General features: G+C 55.4%; 13 protein-coding genes across 13 annotated transcripts; 8 read left to right on the forward strand and 5 right to left on the reverse strand.

Moving 5' to 3' along the window:
- Nucleotides 1-31: 31 nt before the first annotated feature.
- On the forward strand, nt 32-1,397 carry L969DRAFT_42317 (uncharacterized protein; the record flags this gene model as incomplete). Its single annotated transcript, XM_014715455.1, has 7 exons — nt 32-107; nt 155-223; nt 269-363; nt 414-586; nt 635-879; nt 926-1,005; nt 1,056-1,397. The coding sequence occupies 7 exons, from the start codon at nt 32-34 to the stop codon at nt 1,395-1,397; spliced, it is 1,080 nt and encodes a 359-aa protein (XP_014570941.1).
- A 4-nt stretch (nt 1,398-1,401) lies between these two features.
- On the reverse strand, nt 1,402-2,675 carry L969DRAFT_69780 (uncharacterized protein; the record flags this gene model as incomplete). The annotated part of the gene is made up of 2 exons (XM_014715702.1): nt 1,402-1,697; nt 1,748-2,675. 2 exons carry the CDS (start codon nt 2,673-2,675, stop codon nt 1,402-1,404), a joined length of 1,224 nt encoding a protein of 407 aa, XP_014571188.1.
- A 63-nt stretch (nt 2,676-2,738) lies between these two features.
- Nucleotides 2,739-5,502, forward strand: L969DRAFT_69776 (uncharacterized protein). Its single transcript, XM_014715703.1, has 14 exons — nt 2,739-2,855; nt 2,907-3,026; nt 3,082-3,184; nt 3,242-3,474; nt 3,522-3,609; nt 3,661-3,766; nt 3,826-3,891; nt 3,938-4,018; nt 4,063-4,381; nt 4,436-4,551; nt 4,599-4,967; nt 5,015-5,159; nt 5,208-5,309; nt 5,360-5,502. The coding sequence occupies exons 1-14, from the start codon at nt 2,780-2,782 to the stop codon at nt 5,431-5,433; spliced, it is 1,998 nt and encodes a 665-aa protein (XP_014571189.1). The 5' UTR covers nt 2,739-2,779; the 3' UTR covers nt 5,434-5,502.
- A 325-nt stretch (nt 5,503-5,827) lies between these two features.
- On the forward strand, nt 5,828-7,167 carry L969DRAFT_92027 (uncharacterized protein; the record flags this gene model as incomplete). The annotated part of the gene is made up of 2 exons (XM_014715704.1): nt 5,828-6,455; nt 6,509-7,167. 2 exons carry the CDS (start codon nt 5,828-5,830, stop codon nt 7,165-7,167), a joined length of 1,287 nt encoding a protein of 428 aa, XP_014571190.1.
- Nucleotides 7,168-7,334: 167 nt separating this feature from the next.
- L969DRAFT_92028 (uncharacterized protein) lies at nt 7,335-8,862 on the forward strand (the record flags this gene model as incomplete). The annotated part of the gene is made up of 4 exons (XM_014715705.1): nt 7,335-7,544; nt 7,601-8,560; nt 8,607-8,700; nt 8,750-8,862. The coding sequence occupies 4 exons, from the start codon at nt 7,335-7,337 to the stop codon at nt 8,860-8,862; spliced, it is 1,377 nt and encodes a 458-aa protein (XP_014571191.1).
- Nucleotides 8,863-8,955: 93 nt separating this feature from the next.
- On the forward strand, nt 8,956-10,961 carry L969DRAFT_101050 (uncharacterized protein). Its single transcript, XM_014715706.1, has 2 exons — nt 8,956-9,339; nt 9,386-10,961. The coding sequence occupies exons 1-2, from the start codon at nt 8,979-8,981 to the stop codon at nt 10,552-10,554; spliced, it is 1,530 nt and encodes a 509-aa protein (XP_014571192.1). The 5' UTR covers nt 8,956-8,978; the 3' UTR covers nt 10,555-10,961.
- L969DRAFT_92030 (uncharacterized protein) lies at nt 10,617-10,893 on the reverse strand (the record flags this gene model as incomplete). Its single annotated transcript, XM_014715707.1, has 2 exons — nt 10,617-10,786; nt 10,839-10,893. The coding sequence occupies 2 exons, from the start codon at nt 10,891-10,893 to the stop codon at nt 10,617-10,619; spliced, it is 225 nt and encodes a 74-aa protein (XP_014571193.1).
- Nucleotides 10,962-11,113: 152 nt separating the features above from the next.
- L969DRAFT_14788 (uncharacterized protein) lies at nt 11,114-12,610 on the reverse strand (the record flags this gene model as incomplete). The annotated part of the gene is made up of 2 exons (XM_014714923.1): nt 11,114-12,206; nt 12,261-12,610. The coding sequence occupies 2 exons, from the start codon at nt 12,608-12,610 to the stop codon at nt 11,114-11,116; spliced, it is 1,443 nt and encodes a 480-aa protein (XP_014570409.1).
- A 609-nt stretch (nt 12,611-13,219) lies between these two features.
- L969DRAFT_160713 (uncharacterized protein) lies at nt 13,220-17,193 on the forward strand. Its single transcript, XM_014715708.1, has 5 exons — nt 13,220-14,227; nt 14,274-14,383; nt 14,432-16,391; nt 16,438-16,973; nt 17,024-17,193. Exons 1-5 carry the CDS (start codon nt 13,471-13,473, stop codon nt 17,096-17,098), a joined length of 3,438 nt encoding a protein of 1,145 aa, XP_014571194.1. The 5' UTR covers nt 13,220-13,470; the 3' UTR covers nt 17,099-17,193.
- Nucleotides 17,194-17,217: 24 nt separating this feature from the next.
- L969DRAFT_161111 (uncharacterized protein) lies at nt 17,218-18,491 on the reverse strand. Its single transcript, XM_014715709.1, has 2 exons — nt 18,281-18,491; nt 17,218-18,203 (listed from the first exon to the last, which is right to left on the reverse strand). Exons 1-2 carry the CDS (start codon nt 18,365-18,367, stop codon nt 17,289-17,291), a joined length of 1,002 nt encoding a protein of 333 aa, XP_014571195.1. The 5' UTR covers nt 18,368-18,491; the 3' UTR covers nt 17,218-17,288.
- L969DRAFT_84475 (uncharacterized protein) lies at nt 18,302-19,152 on the forward strand. Its single transcript, XM_014715710.1, has 2 exons — nt 18,302-18,790; nt 18,846-19,152. Exons 1-2 carry the CDS (start codon nt 18,616-18,618, stop codon nt 19,073-19,075), a joined length of 405 nt encoding a protein of 134 aa, XP_014571196.1. The 5' UTR covers nt 18,302-18,615; the 3' UTR covers nt 19,076-19,152.
- A 315-nt stretch (nt 19,153-19,467) lies between these two features.
- L969DRAFT_92035 (uncharacterized protein) lies at nt 19,468-20,272 on the forward strand (the record flags this gene model as incomplete). The annotated part of the gene is made up of 3 exons (XM_014715711.1): nt 19,468-19,609; nt 19,662-19,754; nt 19,803-20,272. The coding sequence occupies 3 exons, from the start codon at nt 19,468-19,470 to the stop codon at nt 20,270-20,272; spliced, it is 705 nt and encodes a 234-aa protein (XP_014571197.1).
- Nucleotides 20,273-20,304: 32 nt separating this feature from the next.
- L969DRAFT_92036 (uncharacterized protein) lies at nt 20,305-23,654 on the reverse strand (the record flags this gene model as incomplete). Its single annotated transcript, XM_014715712.1, has 14 exons — nt 20,305-20,913; nt 20,972-21,068; nt 21,126-21,196; nt 21,248-21,326; nt 21,384-21,437; nt 21,478-21,506; nt 21,564-21,599; nt 21,655-21,689; nt 21,751-21,878; nt 22,009-22,160; nt 22,210-22,602; nt 22,650-22,946; nt 22,999-23,357; nt 23,405-23,654. The coding sequence occupies 14 exons, from the start codon at nt 23,652-23,654 to the stop codon at nt 20,305-20,307; spliced, it is 2,589 nt and encodes an 862-aa protein (XP_014571198.1).
- Between the last annotated feature and the right edge of the window lie 747 nt (nt 23,655-24,401).

The raw sequence follows: 24,401 nt of genomic DNA on the forward strand, positions 1-24,401 counted from the left end.
AAACGCGACGCGCAACGACAAGAAAGACGGCATGTCGAATGACATCATCGATCCCACGGCCTATAAGCATCGCACTTGCATCACACGCACGCACAGACATCGCTATCGTCAGTATCACCCGGCCTTCCCCATGCCCAACTCACTGCGACCGCAGACTATGTCGAGCAAGTTCCTCTACGCGACACGACCCATGCTCCCGTCGTGCTGCTCCTACATGGCTTCCGTAAGCTTCACAATCACGATGGAAGCTCTATTGATACTTTCGCAGCCGATCTGTGGTACGGCTGGCGCTACCAAATCAAGGCCCTTGCGCAACACGGCTGTCGCGTGATCTGTCCCTCCATGATAGGCTATCACGAGACTGTGAGCTGGGCCTTGCTAAGCTCACATCCAGTCTGATATCAGGCGTGTAGAGCAAACCGAACGATGCAAAGTACTATACCTTAAAATCCGCTTGCCTAGATCTGTCAGAGCTGCTCGACGAGCTGGACATCAAGAGTGTCATCTGCATTGGCCACGACTGGGGCGGCGCAACAGCTTGGCGGTTCGGCCAATACTACCCAGAGAGGACGCGTGCAGTCGCATCGTGTGCTTTCCAGGCATTATCGCGAGCAAAAAGCTGACTGCTCGACAGTGTATGTACATCTTATTTTGCACCCCCGCCTGCACGAGCCGACTTCATACCACTCGAGCAACTCACAGATACGCTGCTGCCCAATTTTGGCTACCAGCTCTGGTTTGCAACGGATGAAGCGGCGGAAGTTCTGCAGGAATGCTTGAACGAATTCATCGGCGCCGGCTTCTCGCCTTCCCTCATGCGTACACTCAGGAAAAGTCCACATCGCGGGACTGAGAAGGCAGAGAATTGGACTCGCAAAGGTACAATCAAGCTCGTGTATCACTCCGCCGCTGATTCGAGAGTCAGGCGAGCTGCGGTCGAGCATGCTGCGGCGGCTCGAAGCAAGGCGCGCAGGCAACGGCGTGCAGCTTCCTGCCAACGAGCCTGTGAGTTGCAATCAATCATGAGACGCCGGCAAAGCTGAAGCCGACGTTAGGAGCGTGATTACTATCTGGCCACGTTTGGCAAGAACGGCCTTGCACCTGCTCTGAGCTGGTACAAAACGACTAGGCTCAATTTTGACGACGAGCGAGGCATGCCGCGCAAGTACCCGGTCGGCATCCCTGCTCTTTTCATGCCGGCAGAATACGATGCAGCTCTACCCTTGTGGATGTCGCAGAACATCCAAAACTACTTCGCACCTGGTCAGCTCGAAGTCGATCTGATCCGTGGTGGCGATCACTGGGTCTTGCAAGACGAAGCTGTGCGCGACGCAGTCACTGCGAGGATGATCACATTTGTCGAACGCGTCCTGAGAAAGGAGAACGCCAAATTGTAGTGGCTCAGAACCATATTGAGACCGAGTGCGAGGTAGTCAGACTTCTAAAGGCATGCCACCATCCCGGCGGAAGCAGCAGTACATCGCCAGAATTCAGGATCGCCTCTTGTGAAAGATTGCGAGCTCGGTCGAAGCCGACAGGAAGACTAGTCTCATCGAAGACGTTGACGCGAGACGTGTTAGTCATCAAGGCTGTCTGACCGGCTTCATCGACGTCGACGCTTGAATCGAAGCAATGCATATCTCTGCTGTTGAGCGAGGGAGGGGCAATCCATACCTGCTTCCTACCTGCTACTTGTACTGCTCGCAAGCCAGTCAGTCCATACCTTCGACGGCCTGTCACAGCTTACTATAGCAGTTGAAGTAAGGATCGGTATGAGCGGGCGAGAGCGTCCCGGCGGGCCCAAACCAAGCATTGAGACTGTACTGGAGCTCGTTCATAGGTGGATGGTAGCTTGGCAAGTGATCAGGTGCTTGTGGCGCAGAGAAAACCACATCAGGCACGATGATGTCGTCCCTCAGCTCTGGTATCTGCCGAAACAGGTCATGTTGCGCCAGATATAGCTTGTCTGCTTTGACGTCCTCAGAGGCAATTGCGCAAAGAAAGTCGTCGAATGGCATAATGCGTTGTGTCCAATCGTCCTGCGTGTAGGAGCCGCCTACTTCGACTGGTATAACGCGAGCTGGACCGGCTTTACGAGAAAGGTAGGATAGGTCTGGCCATTGTATACATGCTGGCCAGTCGGAACACCCATTACGGACGACGCGAGGCTGTTTCGGCATGAAGAGCGGCATGCGGTCAAGTAGCTCGATGGGTCGCGTCAAGTCAGGCTGGTCAACCTTTCGTCGCTTCCCTGGGCGTTTTGCAGGAGTGTCGTGTATGTCGTGCACAAGAGACTGCTGGACGAAGCGCATGAGCGCAAAGATGAGTGGCTCGCGATCCTCCGCGCCTGCAACGATGATGGCCATGTCTAGCAACCTGACCGTCTCTGCGTGCCATGATTCATCGCGGTTGGCAGTCTTGCACCTTGCACAAGCGAGCAGCAGTGTTGCATCCGTGTAGAGATATCGCCAACATGCAGGCACTCGATCGTAGTGGTAAATGCGCAGCCGTTGCTGAGCCAGTGTGAGCAAATCTCGTGCTGATGGGATGTCGCTCTTTGACAAAGATTGCTCGAACAGCCAGGCCACGCCAGGTCCGCATTGGGCTAGTCTGACGGCGGTCCCAGTCTTGAGACTCGTCAGCGTCTGCTCGAAGCACGGCGGCTCATCTTGCATGCGGAGAAGACAGAGGAGCTGCGGTGGAGCGCTGGGCTGTCGACTGGCGCGCTTTGAGGGCGAATTGGGTACTAGCTACTCCTCGAATCTGCATCCTTGCGACAATGTCTGACGACGAACGGCCTGCCAAGCGAGCCAGAGAAGCGTCGCAGGAGCAGACTGCCACGGACCGGCCAGCCAGCAAGTGCAGCAACGCTTTACCTCTATATCTGGCTTAATGCGGCAATGCAGATGGCAAAGAGGCAGAACCACGCATCGTAGCTTCAGACGAGGACAGCGATGACGAGGTTGGGCCTATGCCAGCTGCGCTAGAATCTCTCGAGCCCACCAGCAAGCCAAAGAAACGCAAAGGCTCGTTAATTCGTCAATACAGCGTGTGCACAAGCTCAAGCAACTCGTCGAGCAGTGCTCAAGCACGAGAAGCTGTACCTCGATCAGCTACCTACGGCAGATCGCTATCACCGCTCTTTCATGCATCGTGATACAGTTTCCGACGTTCTCGTCACAAAGTCAGTCGCCCTGCTCGGACCGTGATAAAATGCTCAACGAAGCGACTGGTTCCACAGAACCGACTTCATCCTGACTGCGTCCACAGATGGTCATCTCAAGTTCTGGAAGAAACGCGACATAGCCAAAGGCGAGACAGGCATCGAGTTTGTCAAGCACTACCGCGCCCATCTCGCGCCAATTCTTGCAGTCGTCGCAGACCAAGAAGGACTCGTCGCGGCCACGATTGCAGCAGACGGTGGGCCGAACGGTGCGCTGGGTAGCTGCAAGATCCTCGACGTCACCAATTTCGGTCGGCCATCCCGTGCAACAGCATGACCGGCACTTACAGTCCTGCAGATATCATCAATATCATCAATCTCGACTTTGTCCCCAAGACATGCTGCTGGGTGCATCAGAGAGGCAGCGGGCAATCGTTACTTGCAATGTGCGCATATCGCTGTCAGCTGCGAGCCTGCGCTAAGGTAGCAAAGCGCAGATCCGATGCTGACACACCGACGATTCGCATATACGACGGCAGAGGCGACGGCAAGGCCTTAGTGGCGCTCAGCAAAGTTCACAAGGCTGCTGTACATCTAATGACCGTAAGCTCAGTCCTCATCCGGCGTTCGATGGCCCCTGATGTGACTTTCATGTCTTACAGTATAATCCTGTATATGACATCATCGTGTCTGCCGACGAGAGCGGATTCATAGAATATTGGCAGCCAGTACGTCACACCATTGTCAGTCGTTTCTGAGCTCATCCGCCCAAAGCGAGAGGCATTTGAGCCGTCGAAAGACATAGCAGGCCTATGGCAATTCAAAAGTGCGACAGATCTGTACGAATTCAAAAAGGTGCGACAATGACATCGGCGCGAGCTTCACTCATTGCTGCGCAGACCAAGAGTATACCACTGTCGCTGACGATATCACCAACGGGTCAGCATTTTGTGACGACTTCGCTCACGACCGATCGGCAAATCAGGATATTCCACTTTCTGTCCGGCAAGCTGCATCGCAAGTATGACGAGTCTCTGTTGGCGATACAAGAAATGCAACAGGCAGGCACTGCCATCTATACAGTCGAGAATATGGAATTTGGCAGACGCCTTGCGCTCGAAAGAGAGCTAGAGCGTGTCGAGGCTGGCAAGAAGGAGCGAGCGATATTCGACGACAGTGGCAATTTCGTTTGCTATCCTCACCTGCTCGGCATCAAAGGCAGGTCTTTCACGCTTGACATATGTAGCGTACGTACTCACCTGTCTTCGACAGTGGTCAATATAGTTACTAACAAGGTTGCGCGGCTGCTGGGCAAAGATGAGACGATCCGTTTTCTCGACTTGTCTCTGCATCAGGCTTCCAGCCAAAAGAAAGGCATCATCACAGTCGTACGTGCTCCGTGAAAGCACTGAGCGTCAACTTACGCATCCTGTAGGCTATGGCCGCGTCTGAGAACCCATTGTTGGCGACAAAGACCGAACGCGATCCCATCTTGTTTGCGACAGCCTACAAAAGATCACGGTTCTACCTGTTCTCGCGCGACGAGCCCGAAGGCGAAGGCAAGAACGTCGATCGCGATGTTTTCAACGAGAAGCCGACGCGCGAAGAAGCGTCGATAGCGGCAGCACAGCCGACCGCCACTTCGGGCAAGCTTGCTCATAGCGCAGTCATCCACACGACCGAAGGCGACATCCATCTGCGACTCTTCCCGGAGCAAGCGCCGTTGGCCGTGGAAAACTTTGTTGGCCTGTCAAAGTCGGGTTACTATGAGGGCGTCATCTTCCACCGAGTCATCAAAAAATTCGTCCGTTCTCTTGTCTGCGTGCTAGCGCATGCTGACCTTTGCTAAAGATGCTACAAACCGGCGATCCATTGGGGGATGGAACGGGTGGAGAATCGATCTGGGGCAAGCCGTTCGAAGACGAATTCTCACCCGAGCTCAAGCATGATCGACCGTATACGCTGAGCATGGCCAATGCAGGGCCAAAGACCAATGGTGCGTCTAAGGAAACCAGCTGCTGTGCTCGGCTTATGCGAGCAATAGGTTCGCAATTCTTCATTACGGTCACACCGACGCCTTGGCTCGACAACAAGCACACCATCTTTGGCAGAGCTATCGCTGGACTTGACGTCATCCACGCCATCGGTGTGTCATGTGTGCACAACTGACTAAACAGAAGCTGACAAATGCGCCAGAGAACACGCGTGTCAATGCCAAGACGGACATGCCATGGGAGGAGATCAAAATTGTGTCTGTGGACACCGCATAGTGTCGAGATGCCCAAAAATTACAGACTTGCGCATGTCTACTGACTCTGCGCTCGACGGTCGCGGCGGGGCTCCATGAGCTGCTCTTCGAAACCTGATCATAATTGATGAGGCCGATGAGGATGCGACGTTTGACGCCGACGCGTTGCCGCGTTTTGGCATGCGTGCTGCGCACAGACTGTGCATCTCGCAGCATCTCTGTCTCATGACAAGCTCGCAACGCATCATCAGACGAATAGCGTGGACGATCTAGACATATCTGCACCAGAGGAGCGCAGAGGGAAGGGCGCTTGTCGTCATCAAGGCATTTGCGCATCCTCGCCTACTGGTGCACAAAGGAGGAAAGCCAGACTACCAGCTGAAGCATAAGAGGCTTCTGCGAGTCCTGTGAACACGATGGCGACTTGTCCATCGACCAACACTGCGAACACCGAACAAGATGATTTCTGGTCCGGCGGGACGTTCCACTGGGATGCACACCGCATTGGCTGGACTGTGAGCGGCGCTTGTGCAGCCGTGGCGACACTGCTCAGCTTGCTCAATGCTTATCTGCATGCTGCAAACTTCACGTGCAAGGCAGAGCAAAGGCAGATCATCAGAATCGTCATGATGCCGGCGGTGTATGGCATCATTGCCTTCTTCAGCTATCGCTTCTTCCGAGCGTACACGTACTATTCCCTGACAGAGACAGTCTACGAAGCGCTGGCTCTGGGTGCCTTCATGTTGCTCCTGGTCCAGTACATTGGTTCGGATCCGGAGAGGCAGAGAGAAGCGCTTGCGAGCAAGGAGAAGCGAAAGGTGCCATTTCCGCTGTGTTGCTTCCGCATGCGACCCTCGAAGCCCTACTTCATCTATACCGTCGTCTTCATGGTGCTGCAATACTGCTTCGTCAGACCGATACTCACGATCGTCGGCATCATCTGCGAGGCCTACAATATCCTCTGCATTGGCACTTACAGCGTGCATTTTGCCGCGGTCTACATCGACGCAATCGACTTTGTCAGCATCTCGATCGCCCTCGAAGGCGAGTCACCCCACTGTTGCTGCGACGCTCCTGACTAATGTGTCTCTGCGTAGGTTTGATCATATTTTACGCAATCACGAAAGATCAGCTGCAAGGCCGTGGCCCGCTCAGGAAATTCCTCTCGTTGAAGGCAATCGTATTCTTCACCTTTTACCAATCATTCGTGTTCAGCATCCTCAGCGATCACGGTGTTCTCAAGGCAACAGAGTACTACACGACGACCAATATAGCCGATGGCCTCAACGCGCTCGCTACCTCGATCGAGATGGTCGTCTTTGCCCTCTACAACTTCTGGGCGTTCAGACATACCGAGTATGCTCGACTGCGTGGGAAACAAGAGCATCATACCAGTGTCACATCAGCATTCCTCCTGGCATCGAACCCGTCAGACTACTTTGCCTACACCTGGATCTGCCTCAAATTCTTCGGCAATGCCATGGGCGGCCAGTCGAGCAGCCTCTCGAAATCAGGTCTTGATTCGGATCAGCATACTATCGCATCTGCTTTCCAGGTCGAAGGCGCTCAGCCAAGGCGCGCCTATGCATCGTACGGTGAAGAGGTGGAAGAGCTCGATGAGACAAAGTCGCTGCAGTCTATGCAGACCCATCAGACTCAAGCAACTTCAGCATACGATAGACCGTTCAGTGCGACTTCGCATACCCCCTACAAAGTGCCGCAATCGTCATCTGTGCCATTACAGTCTCGCCAATGATTTTCGCAACGACCGTGTTCTGTAGACCAGCCGCATCGCTAGACTTTGTCACCAATATGCAACGCTTGTGCCAGCCGATCCATGCTAACAGCGGAGAGCGCCATGGTGACACAACGGATACGTCTTGAGCTTTGTGCCGCTTTGGCAGGGCGCAAGAGGGGCAAAAAATGGTCACTGGAGCCGACGGCAAGTTCATAAGACGCGTCTCTGCGAGCGAGACATGCCCGAACATGTCCCAGTTTCACCTCAAAAGCTGTACGATCTTCTGCTCTCCTTCCCACCTTCATCGCCACTTTCCTTGGTGCGCAAACATCATGGTCTTCAAGTTGGTAGTGCTCGCTGCACTCATCAGCGCTTCGCTCGTCGCTGCCAACCCTGTGAATACCTTTCCTGATTGTTCGAGCTTTGTTTGTCTGACGAAGCTTTGTGCCAGAGCGGCGGTGATCAAGTCGGCAATGTTCTCGTTGAACGCGCTCCAGCCGGTCACGAAGATCTCTGCGCAAAGAATCCCACGCATCCCACGTGTCGCGTCCCGCACGACGCAGCGGTAGATCAATCGGCATCCGTGCGCGGCGACGCTTGCGTTGTTGTGCCCTTCTTCTGTCATCACAAGATCAGCAAGCGCAGCCTCATTCATGTCTGGTGGTGCCACCACTTCCCTGACGCCTGCGTTCACAAGAGAGCTGCATGGATTGCACAGGAAAAGCTCTGCAGTCGATGCCCTCATTGTGAGGAGTGTAAATCGCCTCCAGAGTCGAAGACTCTGGAAGAAGCACAGCTCGAGCGCGATCTCCACGACTGCATGACCTGGCCGGCTACATGCAACCAGAAACGCTCACCCACCGTGCCTCCTCTCTGCTCCAAGGGCGGAGGCGGCATACACGGTTGCCGCGAGGAGTCGACCGAGGCTCGCGACGTCGAACCGGCCGTGCATGACGATACCTGTCCCATCCTCGGTGGCTGCAAGGGCGAGAAGCACCATGGCAAGCGCGAACCAAACGACGGCTCGTGTGATCCCACACTTCCTCCTAGCAAAGGTGGCTGCTCTCGTCATGTCGATCGCGCTGTCCAGCCAGACGATGAAAGGCCTCCGCACGACGATGTATGCAATCCCAACATTCCTCCCAGCCGAGGCGGTTGCCTTCGTCTTGTTGATCGCAGCGAGAGTCTCTGCGAACCCACTGGAACAGCCTGCACGCTCGACGATCAGCCTGCCTCGGTCATCGGCACACTCGTCGAACCGCATGATGGCATGCAGATCAAGAACTGCAAGTCTGGCGCACTCTCTCTCGATGTCGAACTCGACAATATCCCCGAATTTGCCGATACGATTGCTTTCAACCTTTCCCCCTTCTGGCGTGGCGCTGGCAAGACTCCCATCTACACAGACATTGTAAGTCTTTCGGTCCCTTGACGTGAGGTAGCTCACATGTCGGCAGGAATGGTCAAAGTGGACTCATTTGCCCATCAACACCGCCAAGCGCTCTTTCAAGGGCTCGCTGCCTCTGCCTGCTCTCTACAGTGGCAAGAACAGTGAGTGACAAACACATCGCCTCGTACTGAAGCTAAAGCATTCGTACAGTGTTCTCGTACACGTTGACCTCGTCAGTTGGCAAATTGCTTCCTGGTCCCAAGATCCAGAACCCACCGACGCAGACTGGCGGTGCTCTTACGCTCATCGCTCGAGCATGTTGATCCCTCTAAATGCAAGCCCGTCCAGCCTGCGTTCGAGCACGTGCAGCAGAAGTCGCGTTTTGTAATTTCGACGTGGGCGCGATAGTCGTGTGCCGATCCTGCCTGATCACACATGCATGAGGGAGCGACACAAGAGCTCGGACGGAGCTGTGCATGCGAGCGGCCGATATGAGTTGCTACCGACCGCGGTTGATCCGGCTGAGAGGCCAGCAGAACGCTCAGAAGTCGAGTTGCTCAGCAGGCGACCGTGGCTCAAAACGCTGGCGCTGCTGCTGCTCACAATCTGCGCACTGATCGGTCTACTCGCAACACTAGGCAGAGTGACCCATAGTGGCACGAGCAACGGAGGAGAGAGACTCGAAGTCGTGTCAGCTTTGCCGAACCAGAGTTCTGGGGAACTGCCTGATGGCACGCTGCGAGGCTCTCTCGATGCCGCTCTGCCACTGTGTCAGCGCACGCTACTCTATTCCTTTGCAGGCAGGTTTCGCGGGCGTCGGAAGGTTGAGCTGACACGGATTGACAGGACTGCATGGCTTTGCGAGCGAGTACATGTCATTCCTGCGAGTGGCCGTACTGGCTCAACGCTTCAACTACACCCTCTTGGTCGATGATCATGCGTGGAACTACGGCAAGATGTCAGACTACTTTGATCTGCCTGCTCTCGATTGCAGACTCCCTCGACGGTGGGAAAGCATCAAACGGCCACGGATGAGCTACAACAACGCGACGAACGATCTTACTATGCCCTCTTGGCTTGTGCATAATCATGTAAGATACAAGCGAGATTTTCGCTATCTCGATCAGCTCTTTCTTGCAAATTACGTCGAGCCGGCCGACCTGGCATCGCTGCACGAACGCGATGTGCTCGAATTTCCTAGACCGGCGCCTCTGTCCGCTCAAGCAACGATCGAGCCTGCATTCGTGAACGCGTTGGATGAGCTCGGTCGTGTTGCGCACATCTACTGGCAACCGAACGTTGCTGTCCGAGCGAAGATGGCAGCACTTGAGAGACGAGAGTTTTGGCAGAGCAAGCGCGTGCTGGGCGCGCACATCAGACTAGGCGACAAGTCCAAAGAGTCCGCTGGCATATCGCCGCTTCACCTCTTCTCGAAACACTCAGCATCGTATAAAGCGATAGCACAGCGCATTGCACTACGACCAAAACCAGAAGCAAAGCTAACCGCGCAGGTCGCGGCAATCTACCTTGAAGCGGCTTCAGACATTCTAGATTCCCTTCGTCAGCCTGCTAGGTATCTCAGACGGCTGCAAAGGCGGCAGGAAACGAGCACGACGCTGCTCATCATGAGCGATGCAGCGACGGCTGTCGACGATTTGCGCAGCTTCTCGACCCATCCGGAGCTGAACGTCCAATCCACGCAAGGAAGCCCAGACGAGAGCACACAGCAAGAAAAGCCGCGCAGCTGGATCCGCGTAGCGATCGATCGCCTACTTCGAAGGGCACAAGGCTTTCACGAGAGCGCCTGGAATCGGCTTCCAGAGGACGAGCGGGTTGCGAGAACGAGCGAGATGATCAGCGACATCACGGTCATCACGAGACGATGCAATGGCTTTGTCGCAGCAGGCTCGTCCAATGTCGCCCGACTTATGACCGTGCTCGCGATCGACAAGGCAAAACTTGGTTTAGTGCGCAGTATTGACGTCCGTATTTTCCCTACTGCCATCTATCAATGACAACGAGGTAGGTGTGACATGTTGTACATTGCACTGCAGACACGCATACGATCCTCTTCTCATCATAGCTTTCGTCTATCCGGTATCGGCGATCTCGTGTCTGCTTGTGCCTCTTTCATCTCCGGTGGGCCCGTCAGCTTGCCCTCTAGCTTCTCCGCCTTCCACGTTCCATCGGTGTCGTGCGCATATTGATGTAGTATAGGCTTGTAGACGTAGTACCCCACAGCGACGCCTATATGTCGCTTGTCAGAAAGAGCCGAAAGCAGGCATTTGTCTAGACTCGCCCGTGAAGATCGTCAGGGCTGGTACCACAATCTTGCCGCCTAGCGGTCCAGTCATTGGAGCAGTCTACAAGCTCAACGACACTGTCGGAGATCGAGCGAAGTGCCAACAAAGGAGACAAAGATCTAAAGATCGACGCGCGTCATATGTGTTGCGCGTTCTGATCACGAGCAACTGGCACGGGACAATCACACTCTGGAGGAACAACATATACATTTGAGTGGTCGTGAGCAGTTTACACATTGCTACGATGGGTGTTGCCAATGATAGCCTGACTTCAATATTCTTCATCGCAATCGAAGTCAGAGTCGACAGGCATGCGATGGCTGGGACGTGAGCCGTGATGATGCTCATGACGCCCATGACGCTCGCGAGGAGGCTCGTGATGGTCGCGACGACCTCTGCCGTGGGGCATGCCATGGGGACCATGGCAACCGTGGCGACGGCCAGGGAAATCACCGCGAGGACCGCTATGAGGAGGTCCATGGAAGGGCGAGTGACGAGGTGGGCCATCGAATTCTGGCTCTCCTGGCGGACCGTGGTGAGGCGGTGCGTGATGAGGGCCCCCGAAAGGCGGATGGGGTGCAAAAGGTGGGTGAGGAGGTCCGCCGAACATCTGGACGAGGAACGGTGGCATGCCGAAAGTCGCGGGCGGAGGTACTTGTCCGTGGCGGTGCGGTGGACCAGCACGATGAGGTGGAGGCGGCGGGTGTCCATGACCGAAGTGTGCACGTCCGTGGTGTCTCGGCATGCCAGGGAAAGGTGGTTCTTCGCCAGCACGTGTTTGTCCGAGTGCGCCTTGGATGACCTGCCCGATGCTTTCGATGATATTGCGCGAGAGATCAGACGCATTGCGGGTTGGTTCACCTTCTAGATCACTCTCGCTATCGGAAACAGTAGGAGCGACAGTGTCTGCTGCAAGATCGAGTGCGTCGCTGACGATCGCCTGGACAGCAGTCTGCAGTTCTGGACCTGCCTGATCGACGATGCCTCGGATGGAGTTGATGAAGCTTTCGACAGACGAGCCGAGGTCGCTAGGAGGACCATCACGAGGCCCACGTCGCGAGTGGTCGTGATGACCGTGCCAGGGTCCTCTTCCACGTCCGCCTCTCGGACCGCCACGACCACCACGGCCACTGCGACCATGACCAGGGTGAGGACCAGTAGGCGGCTCGAGGGGCATCTCAGGAGGGTCGTCATTCGAAGGGCCGCCGAGGACTGGCTTGTCGAGCTGAAGGAGTTCGAAACGAATGACAAAGGGCTTGTCTTGCTTTTCAGAGGCGAGGTAGTCGATAAGCGTTTGGTGATCTTTGTCGTCATAGCTTGCGCTATACGAGGTATAGCACTCGCGCAGTTCGGCATCAGTTGATCTGTTCCAGACTTCTTCGTTAGCCAAGCGCATCAACGTACAAACAGATGCGTACACTGCAATCTCGTCGCCATCTTCGTCGGTCCATGTGACGCCGAAGCGACGGGCAGGTTCGGTAGGACAGTAGAGTCGAATAGCGCGAGCAAGCATTGGCCAGGTCGGCTTGTCACTCTCGCTCGCGGCGAACGAGATCTTCCTGGTGATGCGTTCCTGATTGTCGTGTACGTGCGCCGGACCAGAAATCTTGAAAACGACATTCTTGGCGGTGCTGTCCAGCGCAGTCGAAGCCATTGCGTTTGCTATCTCGTCGGCGGGTGAATGGTGCGATCCTGGCGAGCTAAGATCCGAGTCCTCACCGAGTACGAGGATGCTTTCTTCGAGGGCTTCTTGAGCTTGCATGCTCATGACAGGAGGTGGGAGGATTGCTTGGCTTTATATGGGTCGCAATCGAGTCACAGGGTGCTGCGGATTGATCGCGCTCCACGGTGACTGCGGGCGGCGCTCGAGCCTTCTCGACGGTTTGCATCGGTTCACGAGGCGACCGCCGTGACTGCGCTCTGCGGGTGCAGTGACCCGACAGCACTTGCCAAGCGCTCACGAGCGAAGACGGTGTGACGAGCCTGAATGACGCTGTTGAGCGCTTCCTGAGCCAAGCATCGCCACGTGGGCATGAGCGATAGTTTTGACGCGCTTCTTCACATGAAAAGGAAGCACGCTCGCTCGACGACGACGGTCGTAAATTGGACACGGACTGAGCTGCATCCTTCGCAGGGCTATACCCGCACGGCATCAGTTGGATTGACAGGCCGGCGACCAGATAGCGTCGGCTGACGCGACACCACGAAGCCTCGCGCGAAATACTGCTCGAACGGCAGGCATACGCCGCCAAGACTTTCCTCACGTGGGCTGCGAGTGGACATCGAGCGAACGAGAGGCAAGAGCGGCTGTACTTACCTTCCAGCATCGTGGATCATCGTCATAGACCGTCGCCGAAGCGAGCTCCATGCTGGTCGGCTATTCATAAATTTGCGCTGCTAGGCAGCATTGCGTAAACCAGGGCGACAGCGGCATTGGCTTTGCGCTGCTTGCACCATTGAGCATTCGAAAGCCATTGGCTGAACTATCAGAGCCGACATCTGTCAACTCGGGAGCAGGCTCGTCAATGCTGTAGAGCCTAACGCCGTCTCTTCGGTTTTGCACAGTCCTGACATCACAACTACGGCCACTATAGCCGGAGAGCAAGCAGACAACTAGACAGCAGCAGCATGACCGATCGAGGGCCGCCCAGAGCTAGTCCACTGGCCGGCTTAGGCGAATCAGAAGCGGCGGACGAGCTCAGCGGTCGCATATCGCCACCGCGACAGCTTGACGGCGTGCCTTCTATCCGCGTCGAGCCAACGCTCTTTCGCGAAGCAGACATAGCGCTTGAGACACTCAATGCCCCTCAACTCCCAGCTTTGGCTGAGGCCGACGTCAGGCTAGGCAGTGGCGCTGCGTTCGGGCGGAGTAGGTCAATTGCGCGTTTAGATCAACTCGCGCCAGATCACTTGCCTGCGGGAGGCTCGGAGGATCCTCCGGGAGATGACTCCCCGCAGTCTGTAGAAGAAGAAAGCCAGAATCCGCCAGTGCGGATGCCGACCGCGCAAGACTTTGCGACGCGGACTCATCGTTCAAGCTCAGCTAGCGCGATGGGCTCGGCATCTGCGCCCGCAGCCGGACAGCTGCAGCTGCCACAACCGGCGGTCGTTCAAGCCAAGCGACGCGTACAGTGGGTAGGTATTATGGATGGACTAAATCATGACCATCATGAAAGGCGGCCAAACGAACCCTCGGGACACCATCCTCTCAGCAGAGAGAATTCGCTTTCGAGCTCGGCGGGTGCAAAGTCAGATGCCCCAAGCGGGTCCAATAGTGTCGACGGAGGTCATGTGGCGCTGACAATGCCGACTCCGTCTCCGATGGGCGAGCAGCCTAGAGGCGACAAGCCTGGCTTTTTCGATGCGTGGGCGGATCGCACTCACAGTAAGTCGTAGTGACGATTGTGCGACTTTACTGAGGCCGTAAGCAGACGAAAGCTCTGGGTTGAGATCCGGTCAGACGACGCCAGGCACACCGCCGAGTGGGATGACGACACCAGCTACCTCCCGTCCTGGCACGCCAGACTCTGACATTGACATAGTGCGCACGCTTCCTGACCACAGCTGACCGAGGCTTATTGGCACGTAGATTGATGGCGAGCGCGATGGGTTACCAACGAATCAGTCGCAATCTCGGCAGAACAAGATGTTCACTCGTCAGGCTGCTAAGCTAGTGGCTGTACACAAAGCCAAGGGGCGGTTTACAGCGCTCGCAGAACGCGCGCGAGCAAACAATGCCGGCAAGGAGCACAAGGCCAAGACAAAGGAAGAACTTATTCAGGAGTTAGCACCACCAGGTCCCGATTTCGGCATTCTCAGCAACATCTTGAGACGGGCCAAATCCAACGAGTCCGAAGGCGCTGACGCGAGCTCCCCATCGGAACGAGACTCGGAGAAGACAATCACCGAGCCCTTGCCGGCTGTTCCAAGAGCGCCTGCGCCGCAGCCGCCTGCGCAAAGTCACGAAGATCGACGTCGGGAGCAGCGCGAGCAGCGGCAAGCTCGACCGGGAGGCACCGGAGTCCTGTCTTCGCTGCTACGCCTGTACGAGCTGCCTGCATCGGCTGTCTCATCATCAGCTACGCTCGTTGCGGACAACTTTGCCGGCCGACGTGGCCGCGATTCCCGGCGCAATTCAGATGACCCTGCGATCAGTCGGACACATTCAGAAAGTGATGCTACACGACTGGGCGCCGAAGTTGGTCGTGCCTTCAGATCGGTTGCCACAGGCACTCTGCAAGGTCTTGGCAAGGCAACGGCTGGCGGCGTCTCGGGCGTCGAGAAGGCAGCTAATTCGATCGGTATTGAGGGAGAGGCGACGCGACCGGCGGCCGCTCGTTCGGGCGCAGGTGTCTTTGGCGCTTTGCAAGCTTCGGCTTTCAATCTCTCTGGCGTTGCCACACCGACAGGCAGCTCCGTCGCTCCCAATCCCAATAAGAGCGGCTTCAGGATATCTCGCTACCACCGCGATCAGGCGGTCGAGTCCAATGACTCGCCTTTGGCGCATACGCCTGGCAGCACTTCTCCTGTTGAGACGCCTTCGCGCAACCAGTCAGACAGCAACTTGGCGGGTATGCACAAGACTCAGAGAGCCTTTTCACACGCCAGCCGCTCGGCGAGTCACCTCTCCCTCGGCAATCTGGGAGAATTCATGGATCCCAAGAAGTTTCACAACGAAAGCGCAGTTCTCAAGCATCGTCGCACTGCATCTGGTACTGCTTCGCCTGCCGAATACGTAGAGAAAGAGCGAGCAAAGCACGGTTTACCAGCTACCCCGGGCCGTCACAAACGAGACAAGAGACGACAGGAAGAAATCTTCATCACAATGCACGTCGCCGCCATTTTGCAACGACAAGACTTCGTCCTCCGATTGGCGCGCGCGCTCATGATGTTCGGCGGACCGTCACATCGCATCGAATCACAGATCCAAGCGACGGCAAAAGTGCTCGATCTGCAATGTCAAGTCATCTACTTGCTCAACTTCATGATCATCTCCTTCGCAGACGAAGACACGCACACGAACGAAATCAAGTTTATCAAGCAGAATGCAGCACTCGATCTTGGCAAGCTGACCGAGATTGCTACGCTCCATTATGAGGTGATGCACGATCAGATCGGCGTCGAGGAGGCTTCCGCCGAGATGAGCAAGCTGATGAAGATGAAACCGACCTACACGAACTGGCAATTCGTATTGATTGGCGGTTTGTGCTCCCTCTTCATCGGTATCGCCTCTTTCGACGCGAGCGTCGTCGACTTTCTTGCCAGCTTTATCCTCGGCGGTCTCGTCGTCGCCGTTCAGTGCTTCGTTGCCACAAAGTCGGACATCTTGTCGAACATCTTCGAGATTGCTATGGCCGCTCTGTGCGCTTTCATCGCTGCTGCTCTCGCGTCCACAAAGATCTTCTGCTTCTCTGCCATTATCTCGAGCTCGATCGTGCTTATCCTCCCCGGCTGGCTCGTATGCAACGCCGCACTCGAACTACAGGCACGATCCATTGTGTGCGGATCTGTCCGTCTCGTGTTCTCTGTGATCTACGCTCTCTTCTTGGGTATGTCTGACCTTCATTGGGTGGACACGAGCTGACTGGCTTGCAGGATTCGGCATTGGTATTGGAGGTCAGTTCTGGCGGCTCGTATCGGGCGATTCGGTCGTCACGGGACCACAGACCAACTCTTGCTCGATCGCCCACGGCCTGCAAGGCGACGAGACGAGCGTGCCGATCTGGCGTTCTCACATTTCGCTATGGTTCGCCTTCCTTGCGGTGCCCGGCTACGCGTTCTGTCTAGCTCTTAGAAATTCGGCGAGACTTAGAAGCAAGGAATTGCCGGTCATGGTCGTCTTTGCGTCGATTGGGTGGACGACAAATCACTTTGCCAGTATTGGCTTCCCTAATCGATCCGACATTTCCAGCGCGCTCGGTGCACTTGCTGTCGGCTTACTGGGCAATGTCTACGGCAAACTCTTCCAAGGAACCGCCTTTATTGTCACCATCGTGCCAGTTTTATTCCAACTGCCCAGTGGACTCAGTAACGGTGGACTGCTCATCTTCGCTTCCACTACGGATTCGACGACCTCGTTCAGTTCGGGCTTTGCAGTCGGAGAGCAGCTCGTGCAAGTCTCCATCGGCTTGGTACGTCTGGTGGCAAATGTAGCAGATCCACTGCTGACCTTGTGCCGCAGACATTCGGCCTCTTCGTCGCCCTCGTACTGGTCTATCCTTTCGGTAAGCGAAGGGGCGGCCTATTCACTTTCTGAACACATTGCAACGTTAGCATTTCGCATCCTCATTCGCATCTGCATTTAGACTTTGACGACGCATGGACATTCATTAGACCATTTGTACCTGCACAGCCTGCACAAGAACGCATTGCTTTTCATACGGAGATCCGTGTTCACGCTGCGTATTCGATGGAGTGATGTTTCATGCATCCTTGGACATGTTGGGCTAAGCTCTTGTGTGTACTTTGAGAAAGGCGCGAATAGGCTCGACAGCCTCGTCAAGATGCGTCTCGAGAAGGAAGTGACCGCCCTCAATGAACGTGATCTTGGCGTTGGGCAGATCACGCTTAAAAGACTCTGCGCCGGGCGGGATGAAGACAGGATCGTTCTTGCCCCATATAGCCAAGAGAGGAGGCTGATGCTTTCTGAAGTAGGCGTGGAAGTCAGGGTACATCGTGACGTTCATACGATAGTCATAGAAGAGGTCGAGTTGAATATCAGCATTGCCGGGACGATCGAGAAGTGCCTTGTCGAGTGTGTATGTGGCCGGGTCCACAGCTTCGGGATGCGCTTCGCCAGCCTCGTATTGGAAGCGAGTAGTCTCAAAAGTAAGCAGAGCGCGGATTGCCTCGCGTTGCTCAGCTTTGCCGTCCTGCCAGTATGCTCTGAGGCCACTGTCAGCCCAGAATGCGCCGAATCCCTCCTCGTAGGCATTGCCGTTTTGAGAGATGATGCTTGTGATGGCTTCGGGACGGGCCAGTGCTAGTCTGTAGCCAGTAGGAGCGCCATAGTCGAAGACGTAGACAGAGAAGCGCTTGATAGCGAGTGCGTCAACGAAGGCGCCAATGCTCTTTGCGAGGTTGTCAAAGCTGTAGACATATTTGCGCTCATCAGGCACCTTCGTGAACCCGAAGCCTGGCAGATCTGGCGCGATGACTCTGTACTCTGAAGCGAGGGCTGGGATCAAGTTGCGATACTGGAAAGAGCTTGAGGGGAAACCGTGCAAGAGCAGCACGACGGGAGCGCTTTTATCGCCCTGCTCGCGATAGAAGAATTTGATGCCATCGGCTTCGATTTGCTTGACCTCTGCCATCTTGTCCTGGTCTTCAGCTCCATCAGTGCCAGTGCTATATACCTTGTGCTGAATCAGCAAAGGAGGTGAGGAGTTGGAGAATGCTTAGTCAGCCCAATGACGACGGTATCGATCGCGCGACGAACCACGCGACTGCGCGCTAGAGTCTCTCCCGCCCATCCCGAACTTCGATGCCAGGCACTCTCCGCATCAAGTTGCAGACATTGCATCATATGTTCGAGCCAGCTGAGTCAGCGTACACCGTTTTGCTTCTGCTCCAGAAGCGCATAAATCTCGGAAACATTTGCCTGCCTGATCCAGAAGCGCACAAGATGACGGCCTCGCAAGCATTCGAAGAAGCGAACGTTGGCTACGTTGCCCAGTACAATCTCGGTCACCTGCCCATCCAGCCTTCGCGCATGGTGGTCATCGTGACCTGCATGGACGCCAGGTCAGCTTCATTCTGCCAGCCACCAAACCGATGCTCAACCGGCAACTTAGACTTGACCCTGCTCGCATCCTCGGCCTCGCCGAAGGGGATGCAATCGTCATTCGCAATGCAGGCGGTCGTGTCGCCGAGGAAATGCGGTCACTCATCATGACTCAGCAACTTCTTGGTGTTCGAGAGATCGTTGTCATCCATCACACGGACTGCGGTCAGTCGTGTGTGCGCTCGACGACACTCCGGTTCCTTACAATGTTGGACGACAGGTGTCACGAAATTCACAAACGATGTGGTTCACAGTCGGGTCCACGAGGCATTACACCAGGATATAAGTGACATGGATTTTATGACCTTTAGCGATATCGATGCCAGCATCAAAGACGATGTGTCCTTTCTTCGGAAGTCACCTCTTGTCTCTACAGGCACTCTGATCAATGGCTACAACTACAACGTCAGCACCGGCCAGATCTCGCTCGTAGTCAGCATCACCACTTGACTGAATACTTGGTATCATTTCGTCGTGCACTTGCTATCTCAAATGAAACCCCATGTCGCAAGCCGTAAAGCACAGGAAACGTCTGCATGCATGCCGAGGTCGATCTCGTTCTACAGTCCGCTCTGCTGGCTCGCGCTGCATTGGCCTCGCTCACGCGCTCACGTAGCCCCTGCTGCACGCGCCGAGGGCAGTCCGTGCGTCGCGTGCATGATCTCCCCAGACCACGCATGCTCGCACACCCACTGCCTCCGAAACACGGCATGTGCACACATGAATGAGCGCTTCACCTCCACTCGAGTCGAAGGCTTGCAGCACCGTGCGTGAGCTGACTTCACGTACCCGACGATCGCATTTCGCTCGCCAGCTGGTCATCGGCCGTGGGATAACGCAACATGAAAGCACTGATATTGAGCAAACGAGTCGCTGAGCTCGCGCACGAACGACAAGGGATGTCAGGAGGGAGATTGATCATCGTCTGGGGAGGTTTCGATTTCGCTCTGTTGGCTGGTGGCCTGGCCGCTACTTCTGCCGCCGGTGAGCTATATACACTACCAGTAGAGACTCATCGCTGATGTCCACGACGCAGCCTTGGTCAGGTCGAATCTTGCAAAGACAGATGCCCAAAAGACAGAGCAGATACTCGATCGGCTCGCGTTCGATGATAGCATCGCGACGATCGGTGGGTCATGCTGTGATCTGCATAACGCCGAAGCTCACCATCTCGCAGCTGGATTGACTATCGGCATCATGACTCTGATCGGCTTCCTCATCTCGATCTCTGCTCAAGTGGCAGCAGACAATAAGACGAGGATATTGAGGCTCAGGGCTTTTGGCTACTACCTCGTCGCGCTCATCGTATCGACTATCATCGCTGGCGTGATTGTCTGGCTGCAGACACTTCGGCCAGCAGATGAGATAGAGCTGCGATGGCCGGGCCTAAACGCGGCAAGTCAGAAAGAGCTTGAAACTGCCTTCGCCTGCTCGGCGAGTCAGAGCAAGATCCAGAGCTGCCTGGAACCCATCGCAGCAGCAGTCACGACGCGTCTCGGTTTTGCCTTTACAGCATTACACGCATTCTCTGGCGTGCAACTTATGCTCTGGCTCCTTACTGCCGCTCTCATCGTCCAATTGCAAGATCGCGAACGAGCTCGGCGGATAGACGCAAGGCAGGCAGCAGAAGCACAGTACAAACTTTAGGGATCAACAACACTATTGCATTGATGTTCAAATCAGACACAATGCGAACGATGCGCAATGGTGACAACAAGGCGCATGATGACCATTTGTACATTCCTACGAGCGGTCATATCGGCGCTCGGCATCTCGACCTGACGCCGCATAGCCGCGATTGAAGGAGTGATAGTCGTCTTCAGACGGGCGCATGCCGTTGCGATCTTCTCGCCACAATAAAGGCTTGCAATCTTTATCGACGACATCGGTCCCTTGTGGGCTCGCTCGGCGCCCCATGTTGGTAAGTAGCGGCGGCTTTCGCCTCTGTAAACGCCTGAACGAGAGGGACGCTGGTGATTGTCGGCGAGTGACGATGAGCGGCGAGGCGACACAGGGCGATCAGGGGAGCGTAAGCGATCTCGGATGTATCTGTTCCGGTGATCACCACCGAAGCTATTTCGGCGATCATCGTCTCTACAGGAGCCTCGCAGATCTCGCGCCATGTCGTCCGCATAGTCGCCTCTCGGCTCGCGCCTGTAATCGTTTTGCTTAACAAGCGGATTCTTGGGCTTGTGCTTTGACTCGTCACGCGGGTAATGCAAGTAGTGAGACGGCTGAACACCGAGTCGAAGTCTGAGATCGAGTTGTGTGCCTACATAAGGCAAGCCCTGTAGGACGTCCTCTGCTTCAGTGAACGTAACGGTCACTGACGCGCAGAACGCTTGCCTCATGGTATACACGGATCATGTGGCCGTACACGATGTTTCGATTCAGCATCTTTACCGCACGCTTTGCCTGCTCGTGTTCACCGAAGTCGATGAAGCTGGAAATACAAGTGGAATCAGCTCTGGACGTAGGATGGCGTAGCTAGGCAGCTCACCCAATGCCAGTCTTGCGCTCGAAGTCAGCACGCATAGGATGTCCGGCACGACGGCCGAGTCTTTTTAGATCCTGTGATGATACTTCCTCAGCGAGTACACGTATGAGATCGATGCGGCGAACTTCATAGGTGATCGAAGAGGATATGCCAGAGATCTCGACGCGATAGCCTGTACTGCTGCGAGTATACTCGGCGCGAGTGCTGTCGTGCCCGATACTCCATGAGCTTAAGCGTGCCATGGCTATGAGTCATGCTTACCCAAAGTCCTCGTCGACTGCCTCTGGAGCTTCTTTCGCCAAGGTAACGATGAGCCTAAAGAGGTCAGATCGTCGAGTATCAGCCCAATTGAAACGAAACAGCTTCCTCTTCGTCCAAGAGACTCTATCGACAATCGTATTTGACATCAGTGAGCAGCTGTGTCGTTGCTATAGCACGCACACGACTGTTGACCTCTGCGATGGCTGCCTCTGCACTCTGAACATGTATTGTCAGCAGGCGGTCGCATGAGCTGCGGGTGAGAGTCGTGCACCTCTTGCGTGGGCAGTTCGAGAAAAGCAAAGCCCTCTGTGCGAGAGGAGGTTATCTAAAGTGAGAACAATGGCTTGACATTGTGCAAGTCACTCACGCTTCATGCGGATGTTGTCGAGTGGTCCGAACTTGCCGAACAGTTCTTCGAGGTCATCTTGAATCGTCATAGACGATAGATTGCGGATCTGGATGCGCACCATGCTGACGACGTCGCCAGCTGAAGCGCTGAGCGCTGCCCGTATGGGCCAACGACTCAGCGTCGCGACTCGATTTATCGAATGTCAACGCACGCGAATGTCAACTTAATTGTGCTTGGCCAAAGGCCCATGATCATCTTATCTCCTTTGAGTCAGACAGGACCTGAGTGAGACGTGCGAGCGCATCCTGAGCCAGGGCGAGCGTCATATCCTGAAGCCCCGCTTTGACTAGCTTGTCCGTGACCGCGCGTGCTTGCACGAGAAAGCGTCGCTCGAGGGCCTCTTTTGCGGGCGATGAGCGCATGCCGGTCTGTGACAAAGGTCAATATGGCTAGGTTTTAAAACGGTGCCAGACTTGCCTGATTGTCGTGATCTCGAGAGAACAAAAAGTAGAGAAATTGCGCCCTATCGAGAACGAGAGGCACAAGCTCTGCAGCGGTTTGTTCGTCGCTCATCGCAAGCAACTCGTCGCCTAGACTGCATAGAATCGGTGCAAATACCGTCGCAAATGCTGTCGTCAGGAAAAGTGAGGCCTCCGACCGCTGGAAACAGCTATTGAGCAATTCTCGAAACGGCTGAAGCGCGTTGGCTTGAAAGGCGATGGGCGCGTCGTGTTCGAGCAGCTCGACATAGCATTGCATCTGACGATCTTCTCGCTCCTGACAGACTGTATTGATGAGGAAGCCGAGCAAACGGAAGGCAATATTGCGTAGCACGATCTCTTGGCATTGCGCGGCTGCAGCTTGCAGGATCTATACTTTGATCAGCGCAGAGCAAGGAGTGCCTCCAATAGGCGCACCTGAAGCAAGAGCTCAAAATTATTATTTTCTGGGGCGAACACTGAGCCTTTGACCCATCTGACGAGTATAGCAATTGCAGGGTCGAGCTCACTTGCATCACACCCTGATCGGACTATGTTCATCGATAGCTTGATGACAGCGTCTTGTAAACCTGCGCTTGGCGGTTGCTGGTCACATACAGCGGCGACATAGCCAAGTATGCGCGTAATAGCTCTAGGATGCTGCTGATAACAGGTTGCATAGCCTGCTTTGTGTAATTGTGCCATGACGATTTCTATGTCGAAGCCGTCAAGCTTCTCCAAATTGGCAGCGTCAGACAAGGATCTTGACTGATATACATAGACTCACTGGTCCTAGACTGATTCGTCTTGACAGTCCACGTGCTGATGGCGGCTGCAATTCAGGAAATAGCTCCTCATAGGCTGCCTGCGCGAAGCTTGTCGAGGCGAAAGCAGACGGAAGCGAGTTGGATGTGCATACCGCAATGAGATCTTGCGTGTGGAGCTCGACGAGCAAGCGAGCAGACTGACGGGTGTGCAAATCCGCGAGCGCGCAGTCGAGCGATGCTAACATGGCTTTGCGCCATCGGAGCAGGCGATCCTCGGCGTCTGATGAAGCTGTCGGCTTGAGGTTGAGAAACGCAGTCGAGAAACTGTCCAGAGTCGAGCTGAGCAGGGCTGTCCGACGCAGCGTTAGTCGTGCAAAGACTACTTCGAGCAGTCAGATCATGCTGATTTGCAGGGGCGCGACTTGCTCACTGGCAGAGCGTCGAGCCCGAACAACAGTTCAGATACCGGCTGCGCTGCGACCTCCTCGATATTGTCGGCTATCTCGCAGACGGCGGTAGTGAGGGCAAGGAGTAGCGCTTTTGGGTCATCATGACGAATGCAGAGCTCGAGTAGCTCGGCAGATGCCGTTGAGGCTTGACTGCTGCTGGTTCGCGGATCATCGCATGCAGTAGAGAGAAGATGTCGCACGGTGTCTGACGGTACGCTGTCGTCCATCAGAGGCCATGGCCAGCTGTTGACATTCTCACGTGACGCTTAATTTACGCGGCAAGGAAAGCGCGCGTTGTGTTGGCCACCACAAACCGGATCGCTGGCGCAGCTCGCGAGCTTGAGCGTAGCGTGTACTCGCGGAAGTGCACAAAGGTAAGAAGGCTCGATACAAACGACGAGCAGGATTGCTTAGGACGTCCCACTCGACCTCGACTCGCGCCCAAGTTCGCTCTCGCTCGAATCTGTTCAAAAGGTCTAGCAGTGACTCTCTGAGGCGACTCCGACCCGTCTCTGCCGTCTTCACGACTTGCAACGGTCACGAACAGAACAGCTGTAGACCACTGAAGCATTTGGCATCATCGAGCGACTTTACAATCACGGTGGCTTGGGTGCTCGCTGCTCCCTCTACTCGGCTCCGTCAGACGAGCTCTTAAGGCTCTCTGAACAGTCTCAAGAGCGTCGAAAGTCAATCTTGACATAGTCTATGGCTGTAAGTCTCGTTCCTGAGCCAGATCTCCTCCTGCCAGCCCTTGTCTTGCCACGCTCTCTGCGCGTCAGCCAAACTGTCCTCCACCGCCCAAGGAGCGGCCCGACGCGGCTTGTCTTCGATGCGACGTCTTCCTTCCCTTCGAACGCGCCAGTGGGCATCGCGTCACGATCTGCATATAAGTATCGCGAGCTGACGTTTGGTTCTGCTCACTTCTTGCACTCTTGACTTTGCGACGCCGCATTGACGAATCGATCGTACTCAAT

The sequence above is a fragment of the Mixia osmundae genome, assembly GCF_000708205.1.
Source record: "Mixia osmundae IAM 14324 unplaced genomic scaffold scaffold_1, whole genome shotgun sequence".
Classification (NCBI taxonomy): domain Eukaryota; kingdom Fungi; phylum Basidiomycota; class Mixiomycetes; order Mixiales; family Mixiaceae; genus Mixia; species Mixia osmundae.